Below are 27,968 nucleotides of genomic sequence, written 5' to 3'. Positions count from 1 at the left end.
TATATTTAACAGCCTCCTTCCCACCACCCCAAACAATTTTCCTCTTATAGGACTGTAAAGTTTTCTTGAAAAGTATGTTTATGCATTTGTCCATTATTTGAATGATTAAAGTAGTCATTATCCACAGCCCTAATCTAGAAAATATTTAGAAAATTCATGAAAGAACAGAGTAGATATACACAAAGACTTTGATGGTCACTAGGCCAGGGTCTAAAAACAATGCATCATATTTAAAAATCTCTGCGACGCTTTGAAATGAAATTGTGAAATGCTCTATAAATAAACATGATTTGACCTGACACTGACTATAATCTCTGTGGTTCTGTGGCCATCTGCTGGCGAGGTGTGAATTTACTGGTTAAACCATTTACGTAAAAGCCTGTCAGAACTGATATCAGATACTCGATAGATGGATAATAGATCTCACATTATTTAACAGGTTGTGTATGTGAGAGTAACAACAGTGAGGTCAGTGACCTTGACTGATGCAGTAGTGGGCTATTGAAGAGGACACAATTGTAGATAAAGACCGGACCTCCTTCTGTGTTTAAATAGTCTTTTGCATTCTCATTAGGCAGTGATCTAACCACTTCGTTCACAGTGTGGATTTAACCAAGATTTAAGTCATACAAACCCAACATTTTTCCAAATGCAGAAGCAGAAACAATTGGAAGAATTTGAAACAACATGTGCTTTTGGCTGAAAAATATTTTATTTTAATTTATTTCTTGAAAATATATTTTTTTCAGTGCCACTAGATGTAAAAAGCAGCAGTGTGCTGTCGAAATGGGGTCAACCGGCGGTGAACTACGAGTCTCATCAAGTTATTTGGACAGACCATTCAGTGAAGCCTGAACTCAAACTCTCATCTCATGCCATTCATTCATTCATCTGTTCTTGACATACTGCACATTATCAGATGCATTGGGTAAATGGGGCTTCAATGATGGAAAACATTGAGAAAATAAATAAAGACACAGATGTTGGCAAAGAGGAGGAATCTATATACAGAGTCCCTATGTATGTCTGTCATTTAAAAGCACCATTAAAAGAGAAACTTGCATTGTTTAACATCAAATTCCCTCCTTTCTCATCAAGCAGAGGCGGGGAGCTCTGTCATGTCACAGGTTGGGTTGATGATTTTGTGTTAACTTTACTCGGCTTTCTTCGACTTCCTCTTGCGGGTTCCTTCACTCAGTTCCTCCTTGGTTTTGGCGGGAGACAGGGGTGCAGAAGCGGCTGGTGCGGGGTGGTGGTGATCATCTTCAATACCAAGGGGGGATCCGAATAGCAAGTGGCACACCCAGGACTCAATGAGGGCGAACGGAGATCCGTGAGAGTGTCGGGCCGTCATAAACACCTGTATAATTAATAAAACAATAGGAAATGTTCTTGAGTAATGAAATAAGAAATGTCTCAGTTATTATTAGATTTTCTCAGTAAAATGTGAGTGGTGTATGCCTGAGCAAAAAGTCAAAGACCTAATAGATGGTGTGGGGGTGGTTGCCATGGCATTGCTATTCAGTTGCTAGCACAAAAATATACTTTTTTTGTAATATACTTGGGTACACTATGGTGTGTGTACTGTAGGACGGTCATACTACACTTTTTGTTCTGTTGACTTCAATTCATAAGCATGCAAATACAGGAAATGCAAGCTAATGCGAAATTGGCTGCATTCCAAAGTTCACGATTGAAAGAGAAGAATTTTAATACCTAGAGTTGGAAGTCCAAAGGCTTAATGGAAATGTTGTCATTATTTGCTCATGATTATGTCATTTTGAGATTGTATTTGATGGGTGAAGTTAAATTGGAGAAAATATATTCTCCTCAGTCTATTTAGGGGGATTTGGCTCAGGGTTGTTTTGTTTAATTACTGTTTTATGATTATTGGATTGTACTTTCATTTTGTTTTAAATATATACATACATACACACATACATCTCCCAGGCAGCCAGCACATTTATTTTGTTTAAATACATCTACATGAACTGTGTAAATACGCATTAATGCCATGTCAGGTGCAACTTCTGTTCCAACTTTGCAGTGTAAAGATGTCAAAGAAAACTAAGGCTTTTGTTGACATTAAAAGAAAAAACCGGATCAGTAACAGTCTATAGTATTGCGATTGATCTGTACAGCCAAAACAATCTTTTTTGAATTAATTTCCACTGTAAAGCTGCTTTGAAACAATCTGACTTGACTTTACTTGATCTTTTTTTTTTTATTCTTGAAGAAATGCAAGTACAGTGCATCAGATGGAGTGTTTGTAAAGGGCAGGGAGAAAAGAGCGGGCCCAAAAGCAAACAAATTGTACCTGTTCCAAAAGTGCACATATTTTAGGAGTTATACAGAGCACAAAATCACACAAAAATGTTTTTTTAATTCTGTATAAGATTAAGTGCAAGGATATTTTTTTTAATTTAGCAAACAATACTCAGACCAGTACCGGCTAAGTGTATCATTTTTGCTCGCGTGATTGTGGCCCAGTGTCGGCTCAGTTTCAGCAGGGGCGATTCTAGGGTCAGAGCTTTAGGGGTGCTGAGCACCCAGTGACCCCACTGCCACCACCCACATTTTACACCTATATACGCTCCCTCTCTCTCTTCATTTTATTTGTTTGCTTATTTGTAAGGGGGACAGTGTACACATTAATCAATACTAGAACAATTAAAATGTACCCGAGTTAGCTAAAAGAGCTAATTTTCATTGGTAGTTACTAGTTTATTAAAGATATTAACAAATTTGTAAAACTATGTTGGGTGGACTCTGTTCCTCTAGGGGGGTTCGGGGGCATGCTCCCCCGCTAGAAAATTTTGTAAATTTTAAGGTTAAATGCATCAATCTCGTGCCCTTTGAGAGATCAAAATTAAGAGCTTCAACCCATGAACTGCTCATTGAACAAAGAAAAAGCATTGATTTGTACCAGGACAATAAACAGGGCACAAGCATCTTTTTAATTATGAGTCTCAGTCTGCATTACATTATCAATGGTTTTTTAGGATGCCAAACAATTATTATAATAATGTAAAAATGATTTATATAATTATTCCAATATGATGTAAAATCCATATAGCCTATAAATGTACTATATGTGAAAATGAACATTTCAAAAGTATATTTTAGTCAACATTATACTATAGGAAAATTAAAATACTTTTGTCATATTTCTAACCTTGCAAGAAATAAACCCTTAAGTTTGTATATAGGAGAAAATACCAGATATAACCATGCTTATCGCGTGAGCAAAGTGCACACTTTTCTTTAAATCACCCAGCAAAATTGGATGCCTATTCTTAAAGTCTTGTGCTGTTTTATATAGGCACAAAGCCATATCATGGATTCGATTTTAGTTTGTTGGCAAAATATAACACTAGAGCCCTTTATGTTAGGTTATACATTTTACATCTATATGTGTTGGGAAAAGGGAGAAGAGAGAGTTCTGCAAAAGGCGGAATCGAACTCAGGTCGGGTGCTTTCAAGCACATCACTCACGCACTACGACCTACGCCACTGTACTTACTCTGTGACGTGCATCTATTTACTAGAAAGACAGGCACTTACTGCAAATATACGCTCCGTTATCGAAAATGCAAAAAAAAAAAAAACAACATTTTTTTCTTCCCCCTCGCTTGGGTATGGAAGCTTGTTTCCGCCACTGAATAAAAAAATAAAATAAATAATTGCGACTTTTTATCTCACAATTCTGACTTTTTTTCTCACAATTGCGAGATAAAAAGTCCGAATTGCGTGATATAAAGTCGCAATTGCGAGTTATAAAGTCAGAATTGCGAGATATAAAGTCAGAATTGCGAGATATAAAGTCAGAATTGCGTGATATAAAGTCAGAATTGCGAGATATAAAGTCAGAATTGCGTGATATAAAGTCGCAATTGCGAGATAAAAAGTCAGAATTGCGAGATATAAAGTCGCAATTGCGAGTTATAAAGTCAGAATTGCGTGATATAAAGTCGCAATTGCGAGATAAAAAGTCAGAATTGCGAGATATAAAGTCGCAATTGCGAGTTATAAAGTCAGAATTGCGAGATAAAAAGTCAGAATTGCGTGATATAAAGTCGCAATTGCGAGTTATAAAGTCAGGTTTGTGAGATAAAAAGTCAAAATTGTGAGGTATAAACTCGTAATTTTGACTTTGCTCGCATTTCATTCACCACTCAAGTCAAACACGGGACGCTGAACATATAATTTTATAGCATTTAGAATGGAAAAGATTATAGAGGATTATTTTCGCCTCGGTTTCACAAATAGAGAAATCTTGATTTTATTGGAGGAATCACACAACATTAAGCTTAGTCTCCGGACTCTTGAGAGAACATTATGCAGGAATCAGTTGTGGCGGAGACGCAACAAAACGGACGAGGCTGAAGTGGCACATTTTATACACCAGCAGCTTCAGACATCGGGACGGCAACATGGTTATCGATGGATGCACCAGAAATGTTGGTTGTCCGGAATTATTACTGACAGAGAAACTGTCCGTCAGTTGATGAGACTGTTAGATGGACAAGGAGTTGATCTACGTGCTCATGGTCGTCTACGCAGACGCGTATATAACAGTCGCGGGCCAAATTATGTTTGGCATATTGACGGGTACGACAAATTAAAACCTTACGGAATATGTATAAACGGATGCATTGATGGATTTTCCAGAAAAATGATCTGGCTTGAAGCATACAAAACGAACAATGACCCACGAGTAATTGCAGGTTATTTTGTACATGCTGTTGCTGAGAATAACGGATTTCCACAAAGAATTCGCATTGACCACGGAACTGAAAATACTCATATAGCAGAGATGCAAACATTTTTCAGAAACACTGCAAGTGCAGAATGTGTCACTCTTGGTCCAAGCACTGGGAACCAGAGAATTGAACGATGGTGGTCCACTTTGAGAAGCCAGTGCATACAGTTTTGGATGGATCTTTTTGAACAATTAAAAGAAGACGGACATTTTGTTGACACTTTCATTGATAAATCTCTCATCCAGTTTTGCTTCCAACATTTTATTCAGGTAGGCCTATTTTATTCAATTTTGTTCACTATCAGTTATAGAGAGTATGGCCTATTGAATTTGGATTATAACTTTTGACGTATAATGACATAATTTTGTTAATTAATTTGACAAGACAATATTATATATATAATATATATCCTTTTATATTTCCTTTTTGTTTTATGAAGGAAGAGCTTGATGAAATTGTCAGTGCCTGGAATTCCCACAGGATACGGCCAACTCACAACCCACGTGCTCCCAGTGGTCGACCTTCAATAATGTTTGCTGTTCCCAGCTTATATGGAGTGCAGAATTTCTTGCATCCAATTGAACAAACAAAACTGAATATTTGCCAAGAGGAGTGTTTATTTAAAGACTATCCTTGTGACGAGGATGTCTTTCAACTGTGTGTAGAACTCATGACTGAGCATAACCTTGTCATGTCAGATGATGTTTATGAAATTACAGACCTTTACCTCCAGCTTCGCGAATTGATCCTTCAAGGACTGGACGCTGAGGACTAGATTCACCATTCTAAATTAATAAACATCACTATAAGCTGTGAAGGTATTGTTTCAATTGTTTTAGTATTTCAGATGACCAAAATATTTAAATTGGAATAAAACTTGAAACTTGAACTTGAAATTTGAAATTTACACCTGTGTCTGTAAGTGTTGAATTGCAGCCTTAGCACCACATTACTCTTCCTACCCCCCTTGGACCACTAGAGAGAACACTGGAGTGGCACACGCCCATCTCCTTGAAGTTCACTCTGAGGTAAGAAGAACATTTGCAGAGTTCTGCAAGGAACAGGATTTGCCTCAAATTGGCTAGGCTGGGTGTACTAATTAATTAAAAGCAAGTCTTAATCATTAATAATAATAATAATAATTATTATATTTCTAAATAAAAATAATATTTCTCTTATTCCTTTGACATTTTACTTAAATTACTTTGTTACACTGACACTCAGGATATTTAAAGTTGTCCCTTAAATATTTAACGTTTTTTTTTTTTTTTTTGTTTAATTTTTTTATTAGGTCACAGCCATTCATGAGGCAACAGAGTATCAACGGCTTCACTGGAGCTTCTAGCATGCTGTGAAATTGATATCTTGTTATCTGTTTATTTTCAGAGTTATAACATGGCAAAAGCACAACCATCAGAATAAGAGGCATAGATGTAATTATAACACTTAGAATTTTTTTCAAACAATTGTAAAAAGTTTGCCTTATTTTTTATTTTATTTTTCCAGCCACAGTAATTTACATGCATGATTTATTGCATTGCATTATACTGTCAATACTTCAAACTTGAATACAAATGAAGTGCAGCAAGCCTTTTTAGATGGACAAGTCAAGACAATGTTTTGAACCTAAAAACTAATGTATTTATGGCTTGAAACTGTTCAAATTTGATGGATTTCTCTTCTGTTTAACATTGACTTTCAAGACTTTAAAGGGGCAGGGGACTGAAAATATGAACAAAAATGGGTTTATAGGTAAATTGATGTTATTTGTATTATCCCTGAAATAAATTATTAAGAACTGAATTTCTTATGGTATTTAGATTATTAACTGTAACCTTGTTGTGGTACATTGCTCAAAACAAAACCTTAAACTTTCTTCTCAGAATGGCAGTGCTGTGTGTTCTCTAAATCATTTAACACTCACGATGAACCTAAATGGTTGTACTAATTTTACATGGTACATCGGCTTTTCTGTTTTGTGTGCCTCTATAGAGAGCTACAACTGAAATAGATTTTAAAAGTTCAGAATTTGGAATATTCTTTAAAAAAGACAGTCACAATTGCAAACTTTATTGTGCATTATTTATTGGTTTGTGGAAGTCACTCCATCTTTAATGCACAAAAAACATTGGCACCATGTATGCAGATTGTGTTGGTATTTTATGCATAGTGGTTAACCAAACATGACAACATGTGGTACAAGTAAGAATAATACAAACCACAGTAAAACAATTTCTATAAAACAATTTCACAAAACAGTTTAACCTATAGCATGTACTAAAGGTTCACAATAATGTGACACCCTTTTGTATACAAGCACAAAGTTAAATTATGAACACTGTATAAGTGTTCAAAGCCATCTACAGTATCTGACTGAAAAGGTAACATGAACAGTAGGTTGCACCTATGTGATATCTTTCACTATTGAAATTCATTAACAAAATATAAAATAAATGATCAAAAACATAATAAAAAAAGGTTGTTTGAATTTAAACATAACCAGCAACAACTAAGGAAGTAAACAAAGAGAATGTTTTACTTTATGTATAAATAAATGTAGAGTACAGGTGAAACTTGAAAAAATAGAATATCAAAAGTTAATTTATTTCAGTAATTCAACTTGACTCATTACATGCAAAGTGTGATATTTCAAGCCTTTATTTGTTATAATTGTGATGATTATGGCTTACAGCTTATGAAAACCTTTTCACAATATTCTAATTTTGAATTTGGGGTTTTCATAAGCTGTAATCCATAATCATCACAATTATAACAAATAAAGGCTTGAAATATCACACTTTGCAGGTAATGAGTCTATAGTTTCACCTTTTAAAGGGTTAGTTCACCCAAAAATGAAAATTAAGTCATTAATTACTCACCCCCATGCTGTACCAACCCCGTAAGACCTTCGTTCGTCTTCGGAACACAAATGAAGATATTTTTGATTAAATTTGAGAGCTGTATAACTACCACATTGGCTCCTAAAGGACTGCCTCTTGACGGCCCAGATAGTCAATGAAGAAAATGTTTAAATATCCCAAGTGACTACCGTGGCTCAACTATATGTTTATCAAGCGACGCGAATACTTTTTGTGCGAAAAAACAAACAAAAATAACGAGTTTATTCGACTATTTCTTTTCTTCCTTGTAGGCCAGAACGAGACTTCCTTAGATTTCCATGACGCATACGCGAGAATTGCGATCTGAATACACCAGCTTACACTACTTCAGATCGCAATTCTCGCGCATGCGTCGTGGAAATCTAAGGAAGTCTCGTTCTGGCCTACAAGGAAGAAAAGAAATAGTCGAATAAACTCGTTATTTTTGTTTGTTTTTTCGCACAAAAAGTATTCGCGTCGCTTGATAAACATATAGTTGAGCCACGGTAGTCACTTGGGATATTTAAACATTTTCTTCATTGACTTTCTGGGCCGTCAAGAGCCAGTCCCTTAGGAGCCAATGTGGTAGTTATACAGCTCTCAAATTTAATCAAAAATATCTTCATTTGTGTTCCGAAGACGAACGAAGGTCTTACGGGGTTGGTACAGCATGGGGGTGAGTAATTAATGACTTAATTTTCATTTTTGGGTGAACTAACCCTTTAAGTTGAATTACTGAAATAAATGAACTTTTGATATTCTAATTTTTCGAGTAAATGTATGAAGAATGAACCATTAACTAATTAACAGTTCAAAGCCATCTGACTGACGAGTTGACATGAACAACCCGTGAAATTTAACGCAAACAGTAGGTTGCAACTAAATAATTACGTTTTCACTATTGAAAGTCATAATCAAAATAAATCTTCAGAAAAAAAGTTTGTTCGACATCCAACAACTAAGTGTAACCTGTAATTTAAAGTGAATAACCATTCAAATTAAAGTGAATGTTTTACTCCATGCATACACGTGTATAATAAATTTTAAGTGTATGAAGACTGACCCATGCAAAATAGGATATGAGCTGGCCATAAACAGTTTCTGACATTTTCCAATGTATGTGCCAGTGCAGCTAAATTATGTCCATTACCCAGACATTGCTTTCAAGAATTTTGTTCATTTCAGATCGGAAATCTGGATAGTTGTCATAGTGTACTGACAGCCTCAGGAAACAGCCACAGGTGTGTGACACTGGTCTTCTCTCAAACCCTTTAAGGTCTGTGAAATCAACTGTTATAGTTTTATCTATAAACAAATCTGATCCTGTACAAAATCTCAGAAACAGAGACAGTCGTTTGGCATCACACTCCCGCAAGTAAGCTGTCAAATGCTTTGAAATGTCCTTTTGGTGTGCATTCATTGCTTCAGGGAATTTGAGAGATCGCACAATTTTCCTCACTGTTGGTTGTAGTGCACAATACACATTTTCAATTTCCTGAAGGTCCTTCCTCAGAGGTCCAAGTATGCTCATCCACTGTTCAAGAACATAAGCAGGCTCTTGAATGAGAGTCTTGTGAGCCAGTTCTTGCAAAACTTGCACAAAGTTTTCTTCTGTTGGAATTCTACGACAACTGTAGTTGTCCAAGATCTCGATCAATTCCTCCTGGTCTGCACTACAGAAGTCTGTTCTGCAACTTTCTAAGACAGCACACTCATTTTCTGAGACATACTTTAAAAAGTTGTCAATCAGATCACTTTTGACAGATCCTTGTATTGCTTGCTCCAAGATGACAGGTGCCAGTTTTATTGGAAGATACTTCTCTTTCTTCCAGCCAAACAGAATTATTCGGGCAACACTTTCCCACTTTTCTTTCCCAAAATCATGCCGAAGAAAGGGAACTTTAAAATTGTTTCCCAGTGTGCATTGATCATAAAATTCCTGCCAAAATTCTGATAGGCAATCTCTGAACACTCCACCGAAGTCATGGCCCATCTCAAACTGTCCATTTGGGAGGAGCAACTTCACTTCTACAGCACTCTGTGTGTGTGCAAGGGTTTCATCACAGAAATGTGCAATAAGTTCTGAAAATATCTGTCCACGATGAACAACAAGAATTTTTTTGTCAGGAACTATGGGTTCCGGGCTCAGAGGCAAAGTGTCATCTAAGGATTGTTCATTTATTTCAGTGACTTCTCCAGTGAAAACTGTCACTACATCGCTTGAATCAAAATAATCCAGTGAGGTCATTGATGAACTTTGAAAAGCGACATTCAGATCATCTGTCAAATTTACATCCTCTGCGGAATGTAAGGGAGATGTGTCGTTGTTGTCTGTATTTTCCACAAAAATTAAATCTGTGTCTGAAGCTTGAAAGAGGTCATTCATTCTTCTGGAAGAAGTGGGAAGATTTTGATCCTGATTATTTCTGTGCAAGTCCTCTATTGTGTCTGAATCTGATATTTCCACTCCACTTTCTGCTTCCACTTCCCTCGCGACCTTTCTTGTTGTGAGGTAGAACCTCATCATTGTGAGTTTGGATGCATTATACATTTCCCCCACTGTAGTTTCATGATCTAGTGACACTTCCTGATAATTTGTTAGATCCAATTCAAACTCAGAAACACTTCCATGAGAATTTTTTTCATCCGGGAAAAACAAACGAATTGCCTCCTCAATCAGTTCTTTCCTTTTCCAGTCTTTTGGCACACTCAACTTCCTTGTTCCCCCTCCTTTTTTTGCTCTCATTTGAACAAAGCCCTGTCCATCATAGTGCATCCACCCAATCTCAACTTTTCTTTCAGTACGCTGAGAGATGTTTGTTCTAGTTGCATGGTTTTCAGTTTGTGAATTGTCAATTTTTTGTCTTTTGCTAAGTTTTGATTTGAGGCGCTCAAACAGCTTTGACTTCCTGCAAGTTGGCTCAGTTTCTTTCCTCCTACAAAATCCCAAAACTGCCAGTCTGTCTCCATATGAAGGAAAATAGCTTCTCATCTGGTCATCAGTCATTAGCAGTAGGACACTGACATCAATCTGCAAATAAACACATTTTTCAGTATTCAGTACAATAAACAAAACAAAATGTTGCTTATATTCATACAATTCATACAAGCATCTAGGGCTGCGTTTACATTGAAAAGACAAGTGTTATCAGCGTGTCCAGGTTCGGAAGTAGTCGAGGACGCATTGTGATCGGATCTCAGTTTATTGGACTTACATGATACTATGGGTGTCATTTTTCAATTTAATTGTGCAACATTATCTGAACGAGGTGATCGCCTGCAGAATCAGTCAGTCATGAGATCTTAATGAAGAGCTGCATGCCAGATGAATAATCGAAATCTGAATTTTTTTATGTTTTAAATGTTGAATGTTTGTATTGTTTCAGCATGTTTATCAATCTCCCATTTCTGTCAATATAGTCATTGCAGGCTATAACCTTAAACCCAGATGATGATTAACATGATCAGTTATTTTTGTATGATCAAGTTAAACTCTATTCCTTCATTAAAAAACTTAATTTGATCTAAGACTGGAGATTGCGCAGGAAAGTAAAGTGAGTGAGTGAAAGCAATTGGTACATTTGTATCATCTTTACTCTTAACCTGGTGTCATGCCACAGACCTAATTTAGATATTATGCCGGAAACAGAAATCCGATCAGATATCCAGATACAGAGGTTACTTATGTGAAAAAACGTGGCATGTCCTGACTGGCTAATGATCCGATCTGCCTGATCAGATCACGGAGACCGCATGTTAATGGCAAGTAAGCAGCTTAGGTCTGGGTTAATCATACTTGTATTATCCCTGCATTCAAGAAATTGTTTGTACAAACGGAACATTTTACTAAAAAAAAAAACAAACAAAAAAACAGTCTGAGCCATTTTTGCATTTGCCATTTTGTCATTATGTCATCTCACACACAATTGAGCATTTAAGCCTTTCTGAGCAGAAAATGCTATAGGCTTGTTAGTATCAGTAGAAAAAAAAAATCATCATAGGTTTGTTCTAGCATGTTTTTAGGTGCTTTTCAGTGCTTTTACAATAGATTAACTTCCCCACAGTAGTATCCACATTATTTTAAATGCAAGAACGGCTCTGCCTTTAGTAAATTTGATGTGTTGAGTCTTCCATTTCCAGTTATTTTAGCTGTACAAAAACAGTATGTCATAAAGCTTGACATAGCAAACTGGTATTTACAATCATTTTATTGGTAACACTTTACAAAAAGGTTCATTAGTTAACATTAGTTAACTACATTAGTTAACATGTTCAATATGTGAACAATACTTCTTCAGCATTTATTAATCTTAGTTAATATTAATTCCAACATTTACTAATACGTTATTAAAATCAAAGGTTGTATTAGTTAACATTAGTTAATGGACTGTGAACTAACATGAACACACAATGAACAGCTGTATTTGTATTAACTAACATTAACAAAGATTTATAAACACTGTAACTAATGCATTGCTCATCGTTAGTTCATGTTAGCTAATGCATTTACTAATGTTAACTAATGAACCTTATTGTAAAAGTGTTACCATTTTATTTTAACTAATTATCATAAACAAACAGATTTCTAGTACAAGTAGTTTTACCATTTACTGAATTAGGTATTAAAGGGGTCATTAAATGGGTCAGGTCAAAGGCTAATAAAGTAGTAAAGAGCTGCCACATCGTAAACGAATGACAGATATTTTAACATTTTATTTCCTACAAGGTATAATTGTATATTGAACGATTAGATTAATGGTGATTAATTCACACATCTAGAATCACTTTTGTTAATCTGAACACCCGAAAAAATATATGGTATACACATTTAAATGTAAAAAAAAATACACATTTTTTTTTAAAATAAAATAAACATTAAATAATCTAAGAAAGAAATAATCCTGTAAGTAGGCCTAAATGGGCTTAAAATGGTCACTTCCTCTAAATACTGAGAATTTTCATTTTGGGGTAAACTATTCCTTTAATTTATTCATTTCTTGGTTAAATATTACCTTGTCCTCCTCCAGCCTTTGTATGGTGGTTTCTGGAATGTTCCTCTCCCTCAGAAAAATGATAAAATCGTCCATCCTGTTATGATAGTTTAACAGAAATGAATAATGAGAGCAAACTGAGGCTGGCAAGTTAGGCCAACATTAGCCTAAACCATGTATGTAAGCCATAAAACCAATCTGTAGGCGATCTCTATGGTCAAAATGTGCTGTGCATGACAAAGCAAAAAGCTCCTGTCCTGATGCAAAACAGTTTTGGTACAATGACAAATACAGGATATTAAATAACTATTTGTAAACATAAAACCAACACTAAAATGCAAAAGAAGGCTAAACGTAATAGACAACCTTAGCACGTGCACGTTACGAAAAGTCACATTTTATACTTGCCCAACGTATTTTATTAACACATGATAAACATCTTAAATGACTATCATGTCAAAGAGTATGATCGTACCTTGTCATCGGAAAATGTCCATCCATGCTCTGTCTTTGACGATGAAACGGAAGACTCTGGTGGTCTCAACTCGTGGCATACTTCCATCCCAATTACGAGAAAGGTCAAAGTTTATATCAATTGCGCCAAAAAAAAGTCAGAATTGTGAGTTTAAATCTCGCAATTGCGACTTTATATCACGCAATTCTGACTTTATATCTCGCAATTCTGACTTTATAACTCGCAATTGCGACTTTATATCTCGCAATTCGGACTTTTTATCTCGCAATTGCGACTTTATATCTCGCAATTCTGACTTTATATCACACAATTCTGACTTTATATCTCGCAATTCTGACTTTATATCACGCAATTCTGACTTTATAACTCGCAATTGCGACTTTATATCTCGCAATTCGGACTTTTTATCTCGCAATTGCGACTTTATATCACGCAATTCTGACTTTATATCTCACAATTCTGACTTTATATCTCGCAATTCTGACTTTATATCACGCAATTCTGACTTTATATCTCGCAATTCTGACTTTATATCTCGCAATTCTGACTTTATAACTCGCAATTGCGACTTTATATCACGCAATTCGGACTTTTTATCTCGCAATTGTGAGAAAAAAAGTCAGAATTGTGAGATAAAAAGTCGCAATTATTTATTTTATTTTTTTATTCAGTGGCGGAAACAAGCTTCCATACTTGGGCGCATGGCGAACTTGCAATGTATAGATTTTTTCCGACCGGCCCGCTAGACTAAAACAGTCCGAAAATAAACACTTATAGTTGTACCATGGTGATTCAGGATGCTGACTCCAGTACTCACCGACATGGTTTCGGAATCGGAACAACTGAAAGGAAAAAAAGTGTGAGACACAGCTCTGGAGCGTCTCAGTTGATTCACAAAACTACCTAAGGCCCGGATTCTTCTCATAACTCTGCGTGTGTTTCGCGCTGGATGACGGCCGTGCTGAGCGGTGCAGGTACAAATAAGTAACATAGAAGAAGAGAAATATTTTCATTTTCATTTCATTTTAAACCACAAACTACTGAGTATGTTTTGGACATTATTTAACCGTGTCAAAGACGAACAAAATTTTTAGAATAACAACATTTCTTGCTCCAAGTTTTAGGGGTGCTGAGCTCCTTTTTAGGGGTGCTGAAGCACCCCTAAAAAGGGGCTAGCCTCGCCCATGAGTTTCAGTATCCAGTCTCTGACCAGTTCCGGCTTAGTGTGCCATTTTTGCAGACGTGATTGTGTCCCAATGCCAGCGGTGTTAACTCAGTTTTATGCTGCGTTCATGTGCTATGGTAATTATGGTAAATACCAAAAGCCGACGTGGAAAATGCACATGAACACCCCCTCATGTGGTATTTTCCACTGGGCAACTCGTAGAATATTTTGATGGACGAGTTGCCGAGATGAGATAACCTTTGAACTTTTCAAAAAGGCGGAGACCACCGCGAGAGTCGTGAATGGTAAAAATATATACTATTCATGATCTAGAAAATATATTAGCATATTATTTACCTTTTGAGTTTCGATAAATCATTTTCTTTCTGTTGCAGATGACTTAAGCAATCTAAAATAGTTTTAGCTAAATAACAGGTCTGGATCTCCATCTTTTTACCACATTATGACAACAAAAGCACTTGAACGCAACACACTGGTAAATACCAGTTCACAAGTGGAAAATATCCTATTTTCCATAGCACGTGAACGCAGCATTAGTTCCCAGACTCCGGCCTGTACTGAGGAAAGTGTTCAATTCTTGTTGGCCTGATTGTGGCCCACTGCTTGCAGTTTTGGCACCAGGACCTGGGCCAGTGTATTTGGGATGATTCTGGGGTGTCATTCATCCTGCGTCCACCCCGAGTCTGGCAAACACAACCGGGCCGAGTTATTTCTTCCGTATATAGGCCATTATCGGATCGTTTTGGCTACCTGGGGTATATATGAAGAGTTTAGATGCAAAAGCCTCTAAGTGCCATTTGAAATTTTCTTCTAGAATGATCATTTTTATCAAGCTTGTATATTTAAGTTCAGTAATTTCACTTAAATGGCAATGATAATTACCTATTAATTGTTATTCAAGTGAAATTACTGAACTTAAATATACAAGTTTGATAAAAATCATCATCAAAGAAGAAAATTTCAAATGGCATTTAGAGGCTTTTGCATCTGAACTCTTCATATATAGGACTTGATAGTAAGGATTTTTTTCTACTGGGCCAGCGGCACCACCACAAAAAAAAAGTGCTAAAGAAAATTAAATAAAATAGTTATTTATTTATTTTGGGTGTTTTTGACCCATAACCTTAATAAATAAGGTGGCACAAAGAATATCTATTCTAACTTATTTATTTAAAATATTCTTATTATATAATATAAGATATAATATAATATAATATAATAAATACAAAAGAACAAACATAAATTAAATCAAAAGTAAAAGAACAAACATAAATTAAATCAAAAGTGCTTTTCAAGTTTTTCAAGATTGTTTAATAGTTTTCAGGTACAAAAATTGTATAAAGTAATCAAATGTAAAATAACACTGCATAGTCTGTATAAATTAAATATGGATTAATCCTTATTAAAGTTACAAAAGATATTCAGTCAAGAGCAGTGAGCAATTTTTTTCTTTGTCTTGTTGTTTGAAAAACACAGGAATATTAGGCTGCTGTCACTTTAAGACCTAATCCAACATACTGTTGCGCTACTTTTCCATTGTTGTTCACCTAAACACATGCTAGACGGACGTCTTTAACCGTTGCGCTTGTGTCTTGTATCTTTTGCAGTGTCTAGGGATGACATCGCATTTTGAAAACGCAGAGCCCAAATTCAAAAAAATCTGTGAATTTGTAATTTTTTTTTCATTTAACTGACTTTTCCCACTTAACAGTTTTAATGTTTAACAATGTTTACTCTGGCCCTGGGCCATCAGGCACTTCTTATTGTTGAGCCCTGATATATGCTTTTTCTTCGTCACTTACGCTCGAGGGGGTTCTGGTGTGTGTTTGTATGTAATAAATGAAAATCAATATAGAAAAAAAGAAAAAGAGAAAAAAAACGTTCTCCTCATTTTACGGAAAAGAGCTGCAACAAATTGTTTCTTTTTACGTTCCATTCAAAAAATATCAGCATATAGTTTGGAACAACTGACTTCCCATCTATGCGAGAGACTATTTTGCAAAGCAGAGTTCATTTCATATTAAGTACAATACAACAGTATGATAAATAAAAAACGATAATAATGACAGATTAAACTGCCGAACAAGACATTTGCCTTGACCATCTATTGGCATTCGGTGAATAAAGGAATTTAGATTCAAATTCAAAGAGTAGAGTAGCTTAGGATAATAGTTCAGAGGACTAAAAAATTGTTGCTTTTCTTTATTCGTTTTTTAGAAGATGGATTTCAACAATATACTTAAATATACTGCATCTATTTAACCAAATTGAATGAGTGGGCAAAAGTCCCTTTCAGGGAAAGTCTGTTCACTTAGCGGCCATATTTGCAATGCCTCCGGGCAGCTATTTCAGGCAACCAAGACCAATCCAAGATCAATTTGAATGGGGGAATCCTGAAATCTCAAAAACTGCTTGCTGAACTCCCAATTAAATAACATATTTGAAATCATCAGCAAAATCTGACATGAACTGTCCAACAGATGTTGTTTCTAAATAGGGATAGGACGGTATGAAAACTTCATATCACGATTATAGTGTCCAAAATTATCGCGATTATCAATATTATCACGGTTTTCTTAAATTTAGATATAAAGTGTTCAAAATATAAAGTGTAAAAATATAAAATATAAATATAAAGTGTTAAAAAAGAACTGATGCTCACACTGAAAACATTTCAACAAGTTTTATGAATGAAAATCAACAAACAACAAATAAACAAGCAGCTCTATGCAGTTTTTTTTTAAGCAAGATTCTATTCTATGGCATTTCCTTCTTTATAATGCCCGTCAGGGCCTGAAATTAACACCCGACCACCTGCCAAATGCGGGTGAATTTTTCTATTGGCGGGTAACACTGTCAATCTACCTGCCACATTGGCAGGTAGCCAATGAGAATTGAGTGATTCATTAGGATTTTTACATTTCAACTAAGTTCGCCATTGCGTTTGACTTTAGCTAAAATGTGGTGGCACATTACTGGGGTAAAGAGGCCAGCTGAAACAAACAACCAACAAAAATATGAGGATGAGAAAAAGAAAAGTAAAAGAAGACATTTTAATACAAGTGGACAATTGGCGGCAATGGCAAGGTTCGTGAGCGGCTGATTTATGACAGCGACTGTTGTTTCGGAACGTTCATGCGATCAGAAGAAGACGAGGTCCTTTTCTGACTACGTTTGGATGTGCGAGTATTAAACTGTTGGTGAGATGGGATGAGATAATGTAACGCTGACGTAGCCTTCAGTACAATGACAGTTGCACAGATGTGTGTGTGGGTGTGCAACTGTGCATGTTGGGAGTTGGGAACCAGTGAGAAAATATCCGGTACCCGGTAACTTTACCAGTAATAACAATATGAATTTAGTTCATAGTTAACGGTTCCTGAACGCTGTAACTAAAAGCTGTCAGGATCTGTCTACGTGACTAAATCAGCCATCAACACAGCCGCGTGTGATTTGTTTACATACGAGCTGCGGTAGGTCTATCTGTTGAGTAGGTTATATACTATATAGCCTATAGGCCTATATGTTGTGTGAGTATCAAAATCAATGAATAAAAAGATTTTTTTTTTTAAATGTATGTTCTTAGAGTTATTATTATTACTTGACAGCACTTAAATGTGTATTCTTACAAGTGAAAGAACAATATTGTGAAATTTTGAAATAATATATATACTTTATATAAAGGTGAAAAAAATAAAACAGGAATTTCACAATATTGTTCTTTTTACCAGCCATTTTTTGGCTGAGGCAAAGTATGAGGCAAAAAAAAAAAGTGGCTGGTAAAAAGTCTCTGTGGCAGGTGAATTTTTAAATCCACCTGCCACAGTGGCCGGTGGCCGAAAAAGTTAATTTCAGGCCCTGATGCCCGTCGTCAATAGCAACGCATTATTACACAGCGCACATCAATATCACAACGGACACGCGCTCGTTTCATTCAAATACAACTTGGCGGCCGTCTTGCGTCTCCAGTTTTTGATTGTTTTGAAAATGAAATCAGAGTTGATTTATTGTTTACAGAGTTTGATAATATTGGTGTGATCATCTTGTCTGGACGATTGTTTTACTAAATGAATTTATAAACGGGTAAGATTTAAAACATTAGCTAAACTCATTATCAATTCAATATGTCACCGTAATTATGTGGTAAAAATAAAATCGGTGTAATACGTTATGTATCTATACATTGCTATCCCTTAAAACGTCACTCTTAATAATAATTTTATTTGAAGATGTTCGTTCGTCGGCTCAAAGACACTTGCTGCAAAATTTTCTTTGCGGAAGCTTCACTTCTATTTCAAGTGAGTGACATAAAATGTTTAAACTCAAAACAACATTTCGTGCCCAATTGTTTCCCAAACCTAGTTTCGGTATTGAAGTCAAAGTTAACTTGCCTTGCGTTCGCTATACAACAGCGGGTGATGGTTACACAAGAAGACGGCTCGGCAGATTTTAAGTGTTTCAGGGTGACAGGGTGACTATCCTCGATCAAGTTTCCCTCAGGACTTTTGTAAAAGCCTAAATATGACCAAACTCCAGATTTGGTCCTCTTAAAAGGCTGAATCTTCCAAGCACGGTCACTGCCTTCCGCCATTCCTTCTCGAATAGTAAACATTGCGTGCAGCGCGTGGCTGCGTCAGACTGGCCGACAGGTTACAGTGAGTTATTAAAATCGCGATAATCAAACACGGTTTTAATGATAATTACATTTTAAACGATAATACTAACCTTCAGTATATTTTATCGTGGTTTATCGCGAAACCGGTTATCGTCCCATCCCTATTTCTGAAGCTCAAATTGCGTAAAAAAAAGAGACATTGGCTGGTCTTCAGCCTAGACCAGCCAATGCGCACATGCAGTTCTTAGCGCGAGTCTCCGGTCTCTATAGGAACCAGAGCTTCTAACGCAATGATGCATTTAGAAGGAGGGGTGCATTCCGCCAATAAGTGCACCGTCTTTGGATATCTATAGTCTTTGGCTGTGCGGGTATTGACAATGTTCTGTCTCATTGACTGAATTTCTCTTAAAGAGGCTGAATATTACCTTGGATGTGGCCATGAAGAGTGTGAAGAGGCAGATGAGCATGCTCTTTGACACAGGGAGTAAGTTAGCCTCCTGAAGTGTGAACAGAATGGCTCCATAAAGACTGGCCTTGGTAGGGCTGAAAAATACAAGATAATACAACTTTTATACTAATCATTCATTTAAAACATAAACAGCTCTTTCTCATAATTTCATTGACCTGGAATGATGACTTAAAAAGGCATATGAACTACCTTTATTCTGTTTTATTAAAACAAAATTTCGTTGAAACACATATGCTCACTATAACAAGTCAGTAGAAAGAGATGACTTTCCAAACACTCTCTTTTGTGTACCACCAAAGGTTTCCACTAGTGAACAGACCACTCACAATGACATGTTGAGAACTTCATTGGTCTCTGGCTTCCAGACTCCTCGCAACAGCTGCTCGAAATTGGACATGAGAGCGACCCCTGACCCTGTGAGTATTAACAGAAACAATCAGCAGAGCGCCACAGATCTCCCAAGCAAGAGTTTTTAACGGGTCTTATGGAAGTGTTATGTGACCCCCAAAAATAAATCCCTCTGGAGATATAAGATACTTACCCTTGACATAACCAGTAATGACCATGATCAGCCAGCCATGGTGATACGCATGGTGAGCGTGATGGACTCCAGCAGCGATTTTGCGAGTCCGGACCACTTCTTTCAAGGCCACCAGCACGAGTTTCACAGGCAGAAACGCCACACATTTGTAGAACAGGTTAAGAGGGCAGAAGAAAATCAAGTACCTGAAAAAAGAGAGAGATAAAAAAACACGTTCTGATAAATAGATACTCACACAACAACCCTGTTGTTTACAGTTTCTCATGTTGGCAAGAGGATTTCATAAAAGTATGAACTAGGTAGTGAATGGGGTTGTGCGGTATGATGGTATATATCTTGCCATGGAACTGGAAGAAAAGTGTTAGCTGGTCAATGTTTTGCTATATATTTTAATATATTCATGCAGCTATTAGTCTATAGACCTGCTTTTCGTTACTTGCACATGTTATCAATGAAGAAACATGGAGTAAATGTGGAAATAATAGAGTGGGACATATCCCAAATAAGTCAAGATGTGGACAAAGCAGTTATTAAAGGATGTAAATCAAAGGAGTTTAGTTGTTTACAGATTCTTGGCAATTTAGCACATTAATATAGAGTGTAAGTGTGTGTCAGTTGTGTCTAATCCAATCAGAATGTATAGTAAGGACTATTTGTTTGATAAAATTATATTTTCTCTTAGCACTTTGAAAAGTTAATATCAAATCAGATATTTCATTCATTGGGTTATCAAAAATAGACATGGTAAAAAAAAAATAAAACTTATAATTTTAGTCAATGATAACATTTTTGTTACATTTCCAACAATTTTGTGAAATACTACAATTTAAAAGTATGCATATTGTGATGTAAGATTCTGTAAGATAACTTATTACAATGAGTTTTGACGTTTAAAATAAGTTGTTAACATGTTAATGATGCAAAAGCACAATTTTAATTTTATATCAAGGTCTGTCTTAACGTTCTTGAAATGATCTTCGAGGTAACTTCAAAGTGGACATGCACTGAACCATTTCAAAGATCCTCACCACACAGCTGAGGCCAGGAGGATGTGACTGTTGTTATGGAAATAGTCGATGGGAGACACACCAAGCATGATGTCTGCAAGTATGTAGCTCCCAAAACAGTAGAGCATTGCACAAAGCCATGAGGCCACTGGGCTTCTACGGGACACTTCCACAGCACCTGATCAACACAGACCATGACATATGAATTTCACACTTTCACTTTTCAGCACTTAACATGTATTCATTTATATATAGTAAGGTCCAAGTCTAAAACTCTTTTGACTTTAATTTAAAAAGTGAAAGAAAAACTTTATAAAAGGGGTCATATGACTTGTTTGCCAAGTTATAGTTTTCTGTGAACAGACCCAAATTGATAGTTATTCAGTGAAAACTTTCCCTTGCAGTGAACTGGATCAATGGATCAGTTGAGCCAAAAAAAAAAAAAAAAAACTGCATTAACTGATTCATCAAAAAAAATTGACTTATGATACTTTTAGGATACTTTGTTCTTATTAGAGCCTGGAAGTCTCAGACCCTGTTCACAGTTCTGTAATTGCACCGAAAAGTTCACCATACTCCAAAAAAGATTTAAAAACACCATGAGTGTGAGTAAATAAAGAGAACAATTTAATTTTGGGGTGAACTTCTCACAAAAAATCAATACATTTTGGATAACATCGATCAGGTTTTGAATAAACGTATGAAGTTGATACACAAACAAACCAAAGAGTTTTAGAAAATCCATCAGAATACATAAAAATTCTTAGAAAATAACACTTCATTCAAATTGTTTATAGCTAATAACGTATATTAAAAATATATGGTTTTGATTAGAAATGAGAAAAATGAAAAATTGTAGTGTTTCAGTGGTCTCCGTCAGAGATATCTGCTGGACCCGTTCGGCTAAACGTTCATCTCAGCTGCTTATCGTTTAGTTTGTCACCACTGTGTACTTAAGTTCCTCCTTGTTCACGCTTCAGTTGTCAGTTGTTATTTGTGTTAGTGCACACTGTTACGCCTGCTGCCTATAGTTTAATAAAACCTTATTTATGTTTTATAATCCTGTCGTTCATCATTCATCTTTCTTTTTCATCTTGTAACATAACAACTGACTAAAAATGGATGATGCAGCCAAATTCGCTGTGATTGCTCGAGAGAGCCTGTATCTTTTAAATTTTACTGAACACTTCTGTCGTCTTGCCATCACCAGCCCCTTCAGCGACAAGACCAGAGTCTTTACTCTGGATGGGGTCTAACTATTACCACCCCATAGACCTCCCAGATACCCCTGGACTAAACTGGAGGGACACCATCATCTGTCTGTCCCATACAGAGTGTCTACCCTCGGTCCAAAACACAGCCGGCAAACACGGAGGAATAGTGTGAGCCCCCCGTAGACGGAGAGATACCGCCCACCACGACGCATCATCGCTGTTTCTAGACAGCACTATGAAATATGTGAACTGTGATTTATCAATTTGCCCTGAACCCTCGTCACTATTGCACAAGAACCTGCCTGGACTATATATTACCTTCAAACTCTTAAAGCATACCTGTCAATTTTTGGTTTTGAAAATTAGGGAAATTTTCCGGCGCCCACTGCGAGCAGTCCCACCAGCCCAACCAAGCTCTAGTATCCCTTACATTTTAAGGTGTTATAGCCTAAATGAAAACACACACACACACACATACTATATATATATATGGTATATATGAGGGTAGCCTATAGAGCCTATGAAGAGCATTTATTTAACCCTCTGGGGTTGTTCGGCCCAAATGGACCCGAAGAATTTAAATATTTTTTTTTTTAAATCACAGCTTCCTCGGAATGGTCCGAAATTTGGTGACTTTGTTGGTATTTGGTATTTGAACACCCAAAAAAATTAGGCACAGGATGTGAATAGTCTAAGTGGTTGTAAAAAAAAAAAATAGTCACACTTGGGGTGTTCGGGTCCATTTATGTAAAATGAATGGGAAATTGGCAAAAATGTGAAAATAGTGAGTTTTTTTGTGCATACAATCTACAAATCAGCCACGATCTTGAAAAAAGCACATAACAGAACTACTGCCCTACAAAGCAAAAAGGCAGTAACTACGCAGAGTGCAGAACTGAGAAAAATGACTTTTGCTAGGGCTTTTTGCAGTTATTGTACAAACGACTACCATTTTTCTCTAAAACGAGACACATTTAAGATAAGATGTTTTGTCACATAACAAGGGATGCCTTGAATGTCATAAAAATTGTAATAATTAATGCTTTTCCAAAACTGCAGTTACTGCCTTTTTGCTTTGTAGGGCAGAACAGTGAATCTATAAAACATCAAGAGTGCAAAACAGACACATCCAGATATACACAAACACACTTTTATACACAAACACACCAAAAAAATCTGATTATACATGTGTTTTGCATTTTTAAAATGCTCAGTTTGTCCACCAGTTGGCATCCATCTCATTTCAAAAATTGCTTTTATGAGGCCTAGGCTTGACTCTAAAATGAAATACAGCTTTTAAAAAAATTATATATATATATATATATATATATATATATATATATATATATATATATATATATATATATTTCATATTTTTTTCTATTATGTTCAATGGGGGGAAATTTTGTCATAATTATTGCATTAATACTAATTAAATATTTTTTTTATTTTTGAAATTTTCTCAAAACACCAAAAAAGAAAAGAAAAAATATTATAAAATATTATATGATTTTTTTTTTTTAATATGAATCCCACCTTGGGTCCATTTGGACCCAAACACCCCGAGTGTGACTCTTGGAACAACCAACAACCCCAGAGGGTTAAATGCTTATTTGCACATTTTCTTTTCATTTAACATTGCTTGTCTTTACTCTTTACATTTACATTTTATTTTCATTCCACACATTCTTTTCATTTCATATTGCTTTTCTTTTACAGTTTTTCTTTTCATTTCACATAACTTTTCTTTACTCTTTTAGTGAGTTATTGTACAAATTTGTTGCAGACTTTGCATTCTTTAAGACTGTTTTGGAAGGAGTGTGTGGGCTGGGCCACAGTGGTTCATTTTACATGAGAGTAGAGCAAACAGTTCTGTTGTCTAGCGTCATCCTATTCTCGGTAACAATCTTTCGTAGGCTACCATGCTAAACACCCTTTCTCGTGGTAACATACATTCCTTCCCCCGTGTGAGATGCTAAAGGCGCAGTTACAAAACGCGTGACTGTCCCCCACCCTGCTCCTCTTTGTTTCCCCCACATTGTCACTCATCTGACCTCGCGACAACCGTCACCTACAGTACCTGAAGTTATCGCAAGACTAGTGACAGAGCTCAGATTGGGAATGTTTTTTTTTTTACTTCGCCCGGGGTATTATTATATTTTAATAACGCAGGTTAATATACGGGAGATTTACAGGAAAATACTAATACGGGAGGACGGCGGGAAAGAAGGGTAAATACGGGACTTTCCCGGCCAAAACAGGATACTTGACAGGTTTGTCTTTGCCTCTGTCACCGACTTTCTCAGACAATCCTACAGCCCCACCTCTGCTGGAGGGTTGCAGCTTTTCGCTATATCGTGGAATTCCATGCTGTAACGTCGAGCCTCAGGTCGAGCAACCACCATTAATGCCTGAGCAAGTGGATCTTGTGGCTCCGTCTCCAGCTTCTGATCACCTCGTTCCTTCGATCTGTCGGCTCCACCTTGGCTCCACTGGGTTCCCTCGTCCCACCGGCTCCCCATTGGTCAGTTGTCACTCCACCTCCACCACAGACTTAAGGATCGTCCACTATGCCCTGTTCCTCCACCACTAAGCATCCACCACTATGCTCCTTTCCTGAAGGTACACTGTCAGAAAAAAAGGTACGAAAGCTGTCACTGGGGCGGTACCTTTTCAAAAAGGTACACTTTTGTACCAAAGGGGTGCATATTGTACCATGAAGGTACCAATATGCACCCTTTAGGTACAAAAGTGTACCATGAAGGTACCAATGTGCACCCTTTAGGTACAAAAGTGTACCTTTTGAAAAGGTACCGTCCCAGTGACAGCTTTCGTACCTTTTTTTCTGACAGCATCGGTCCTCCATCACACCGGAACCGCCTCAGTCCTTGGGTAATCTGGCTCCACTTCAGAAGCTTGTCGCTGTGGCATCGCCCAGGCCTCCTGTGCCGGCTCTTTGTCTTCGCCCAGGGATTCATCGGCTACGCCTCCGTCGGTTGTCCCGCAGCCTCTATTCCACCTTGGCTCCTCCCTACACTCTGCTGGGGGCTGTCGTCTCTGGACTCTGGGTCTGTTCCTTCAGACGTCTACCATAATCGCCGCCGGGGTCTCGTCTATGTCCGGATATCACCATCCCTTCACCGTCTCCTTCCTTGCGTCATCACCTCGGCCACCTCCAAAGCCCCCTCAATCTCACCTTAACTTCTATTATTACAGCACAAGGTCACGCCTACTGGGAGAGGGGGGGGGGGGGTCATTCTTTGTCTTTTTCTTTGTTTCCTCCCACTCAACGTTTTCCATGGACACTAACCATTCATCTCAGCTGCTCATCATTTAGCTCGTCACCACTGTGTACTTAAGTTCCTCCTTGTTCATGTGTCAGTTGTTATTTGTGTTAGTTTAGTTGAATAAAACCTTATTTATGTTTTATAATCGTGTCGTCCATCTTCATTTTCTTCTTCATCTTGTAACAGTCTCAGACTTTGGGAGCCCACTGTAGGTAGCCTTTTAGTCAATGTAAAACAAAATGTCTATTAAATTTACGATAACAAATTTGCAGCTTTGGTTGTCTGAACTTAACCATAAAAAATACAGTAGCAACATTTTAAGCTTTATCTAAATATAAATTACAGTTATTTCATTAATATTACAATACCAAATTACTGACAACCACCTTTTCACTAAAAATTGTAAGAACATTTGTAATTTTTCACACCCAAAAACTAATTCAACTGTAAATTCAATGAAATTTCCCATATATATGGTCTATAACAGATTTTAACTGTACAGAGTAAGAGAACTTACTGTTAAGTGATTAAAGGGATAGTTCACAAAAGAAAATATTTTGAAGAATGTCAGTAACCAAACAGTTGATGGGCCCCACTGACTTCCATTATATGGGGAAAAAATACTATGGAAGTCAATGGGGCCCATCAACTGTTTGGTTAACAACATTCTTCATTTTTGGGTGAAATATCCCTAAGATTTTTACTGTTAAATGAGTACAATCTTTTACCATTAAAATTACAATAATTGTTTTACAGTGTATCCCATCAAAAACATTCATCTCTAAAGCAGTGCAGGGTTTACCACATGATTTCTGACACCACTAAGACATGCTGTATATCAAGACTTTGGGGTCCACACCACCCCTCTTTAATCTCCAGGGATGAACACATCGCACAGAACAGGTGTAGCTTGGGTTGTTACTTGTTACACACCCAACAGGCATTTTGAATGAAAAATGATCCTCTCAAATGTGGCCTAAAAATAAACAGAAGCCTAAAGCTTTTTGTTCGTCTCAAACTGCAGGCCTGTTTCACGTCATGACATCCAACATTCACAAACAGCTGACAGGCTTCAGCTAGCAACTGGCTAATGTATGGACAAAGTGGTGTTGTATGCATACAATATATCAAATTCTTCCTGTTGCTTCATGGTGCAATTCTATGGTGCTTTATCACAAGTTTGTGAATTGCATGTATGAGAGCATTATATTATATAACCCAGGTATATCTGACAATATGATACCATTTTAAGTGATGGCAAGTTGTGGTGATCACTGATCGACTATTAGGCTACTCTGTTTTCATCATTATATTGAGGCATGGAAAAATAAATCTCACCCATAACTATTACTGGTGTGTTTCTAATGTGTTAACTGCACTAGTCAAAATGTCACCTCAAGATGAATAACAGTTAAGCACATTTCCCCCAATTCGCATAAAAAAATATCTCATTCTCATTACCATAATGCAAAATGCAACTCAAAACTTAAAAAATCTCATAATTGCAATGCCACAAAGCACGTTCTTATTAACATAAAACACATATTTTCATTACCATAATGAAATATTATTTAAGCCTACCAGAAATATTACTACTTTTTTAAGTCCAGGTAGAGAATCATTATTGAGAATAATAGGAATTACAAAGTCGTAGTAAAACGACCATAAGCAACATGAATTTGCTTAACAAATTTACTGGGCTTCGTTCTGTCTTCTCTGCTGCTGTCTATTTACGGCGCTTCTATTTATTGCAGTGAGACTCGCAGTGGAATGCGCACGGACTCTATCGTGTTTCGAGGAGGCTCTTCGAGAGTGGGACAACTCTTCACCATAGAGAAAATACTGATTGAGACGTAGAGACAAGGATCAAATGAATACGGACGAACAGGACTGTTATGCCATTCTATTGCAAAAACAATGTCAGAGTTACAATGAACCCTGAGACATAGTAACACCTGTTGAAAACAATAATTAGCCTTGAGAATTGTTTCATATTAACGCTGTTAATTCATTATTAGTCCATGCCATAGCTCTATTGATCCAAGTAGCCTAATGTAAATGCATAAAACAAATCGTCATAATAAAGCTCTAGAGCAATATTCTGCTGTTTTCTCTAAACAACAATTAAACTTACCTGTTTCATATTTGAGGTAGAGTATTGACACGATATAATAAGCGAGATCAAATACTGGAAACATCGCCATTTTCGAGAAATACTGGGCAATTTCGCCCAGATTAAGGACATCTAGCACTTCCATGATGTTCGACCCTACCGCATGAACAGATCTTCAAGAGACTCGCCGTGTGCACGAGTGAAAGGGTTCACTCAAACGCAGATGCCTATTAATACACAGCAAGCTCAGGCGCACTGTTGAGGTGAAATCAACACACACGGACACTGCTCGCGCGGAGGAGGTACTGCCACTTACTGGATGACCGCGACATGCGCGCGCCGAATCGATTATCAAGCCATTTCGGAAGAACATTAACATCCATTTTCATCATTGTCATAACATAATACATTATACATTAATATTTCAA

General features: G+C 36.7%; 2 protein-coding genes and 1 long non-coding RNA gene across 3 annotated transcripts; 1 reads left to right on the top strand and 2 right to left on the bottom strand.

Annotated features, from left to right (window-relative positions):
• Positions 1-41: 41 nt before the first annotated feature.
• tmem38a (transmembrane protein 38A) lies at positions 42-27,870 on the bottom strand. The gene is made up of 6 exons (XM_039653500.2): positions 27,562-27,870; positions 20,948-21,104; positions 19,920-20,104; positions 19,705-19,792; positions 19,335-19,452; positions 42-1,360 (listed from the first exon to the last, which is right to left on the bottom strand). The coding sequence occupies exons 1-6, from the start codon at positions 27,683-27,685 to the stop codon at positions 1,154-1,156; spliced, it is 879 nt and encodes a 292-aa protein (XP_039509434.1). The 5' UTR covers positions 27,686-27,870; the 3' UTR covers positions 42-1,153.
• Positions 3,644-6,726, top strand: LOC120483749 (uncharacterized). Its single transcript, XR_016148488.1, has 4 exons — positions 3,644-5,032; positions 5,203-5,581; positions 5,687-5,791; positions 6,055-6,726. It is a non-coding gene; the product is annotated as an uncharacterized LOC120483749 (long non-coding RNA).
• LOC120470387 (uncharacterized) lies at positions 7,962-15,084 on the bottom strand. The gene is made up of 2 exons (XM_089125150.1): positions 12,655-15,084; positions 7,962-10,673 (listed from the first exon to the last, which is right to left on the bottom strand). The coding sequence occupies exons 1-2, from the start codon at positions 12,727-12,729 to the stop codon at positions 8,775-8,777; spliced, it is 1,974 nt and encodes a 657-aa protein (XP_088981276.1). The 5' UTR covers positions 12,730-15,084; the 3' UTR covers positions 7,962-8,774.
• Positions 27,871-27,968: the final 98 nt, after the last annotated feature.

This window comes from Pimephales promelas, chromosome 21 (assembly GCF_988280905.1).
Source record: "Pimephales promelas chromosome 21, fPimPro1.hap1.1, whole genome shotgun sequence".
Taxonomy (NCBI): domain Eukaryota; kingdom Metazoa; phylum Chordata; class Actinopteri; order Cypriniformes; family Leuciscidae; genus Pimephales; species Pimephales promelas.
The sequence above is the reverse complement of the archived record's forward strand: the minus strand, read 5'-3'. Positions and strand labels throughout refer to the sequence as shown.

Coding starts and splice junctions, on each gene's coding strand:
- LOC120470387 (XM_089125150.1), bottom strand. CDS start 12,729: ATGGACGATTTTATCATTTTTCTGAGGGAGAGGAACATTCCAGAAACC. Junction 10,674..12,654: donor AAAGGCTGGAGGAGGACAAG/GTAATATTTAAC, acceptor GTTTATTTGCAG/ATTGATGTCAGTGTCCTACT.
- tmem38a (XM_039653500.2), bottom strand. CDS start 27,685: ATGGAAGTGCTAGATGTCCTTAATCTGGGCGAAATTGCCCAGTATTTC. Junction 21,105..27,561: donor CTACCTCAAATATGAAACAG/GTAAGTTTAATT, acceptor TGTGTTGATCAG/GTGCTGTGGAAGTGTCCCGT. Junction 19,793..19,919: donor CATTACTGGTTATGTCAAGG/GTAAGTATCTTA, acceptor TAATACTCACAG/GGTCAGGGGTCGCTCTCATG.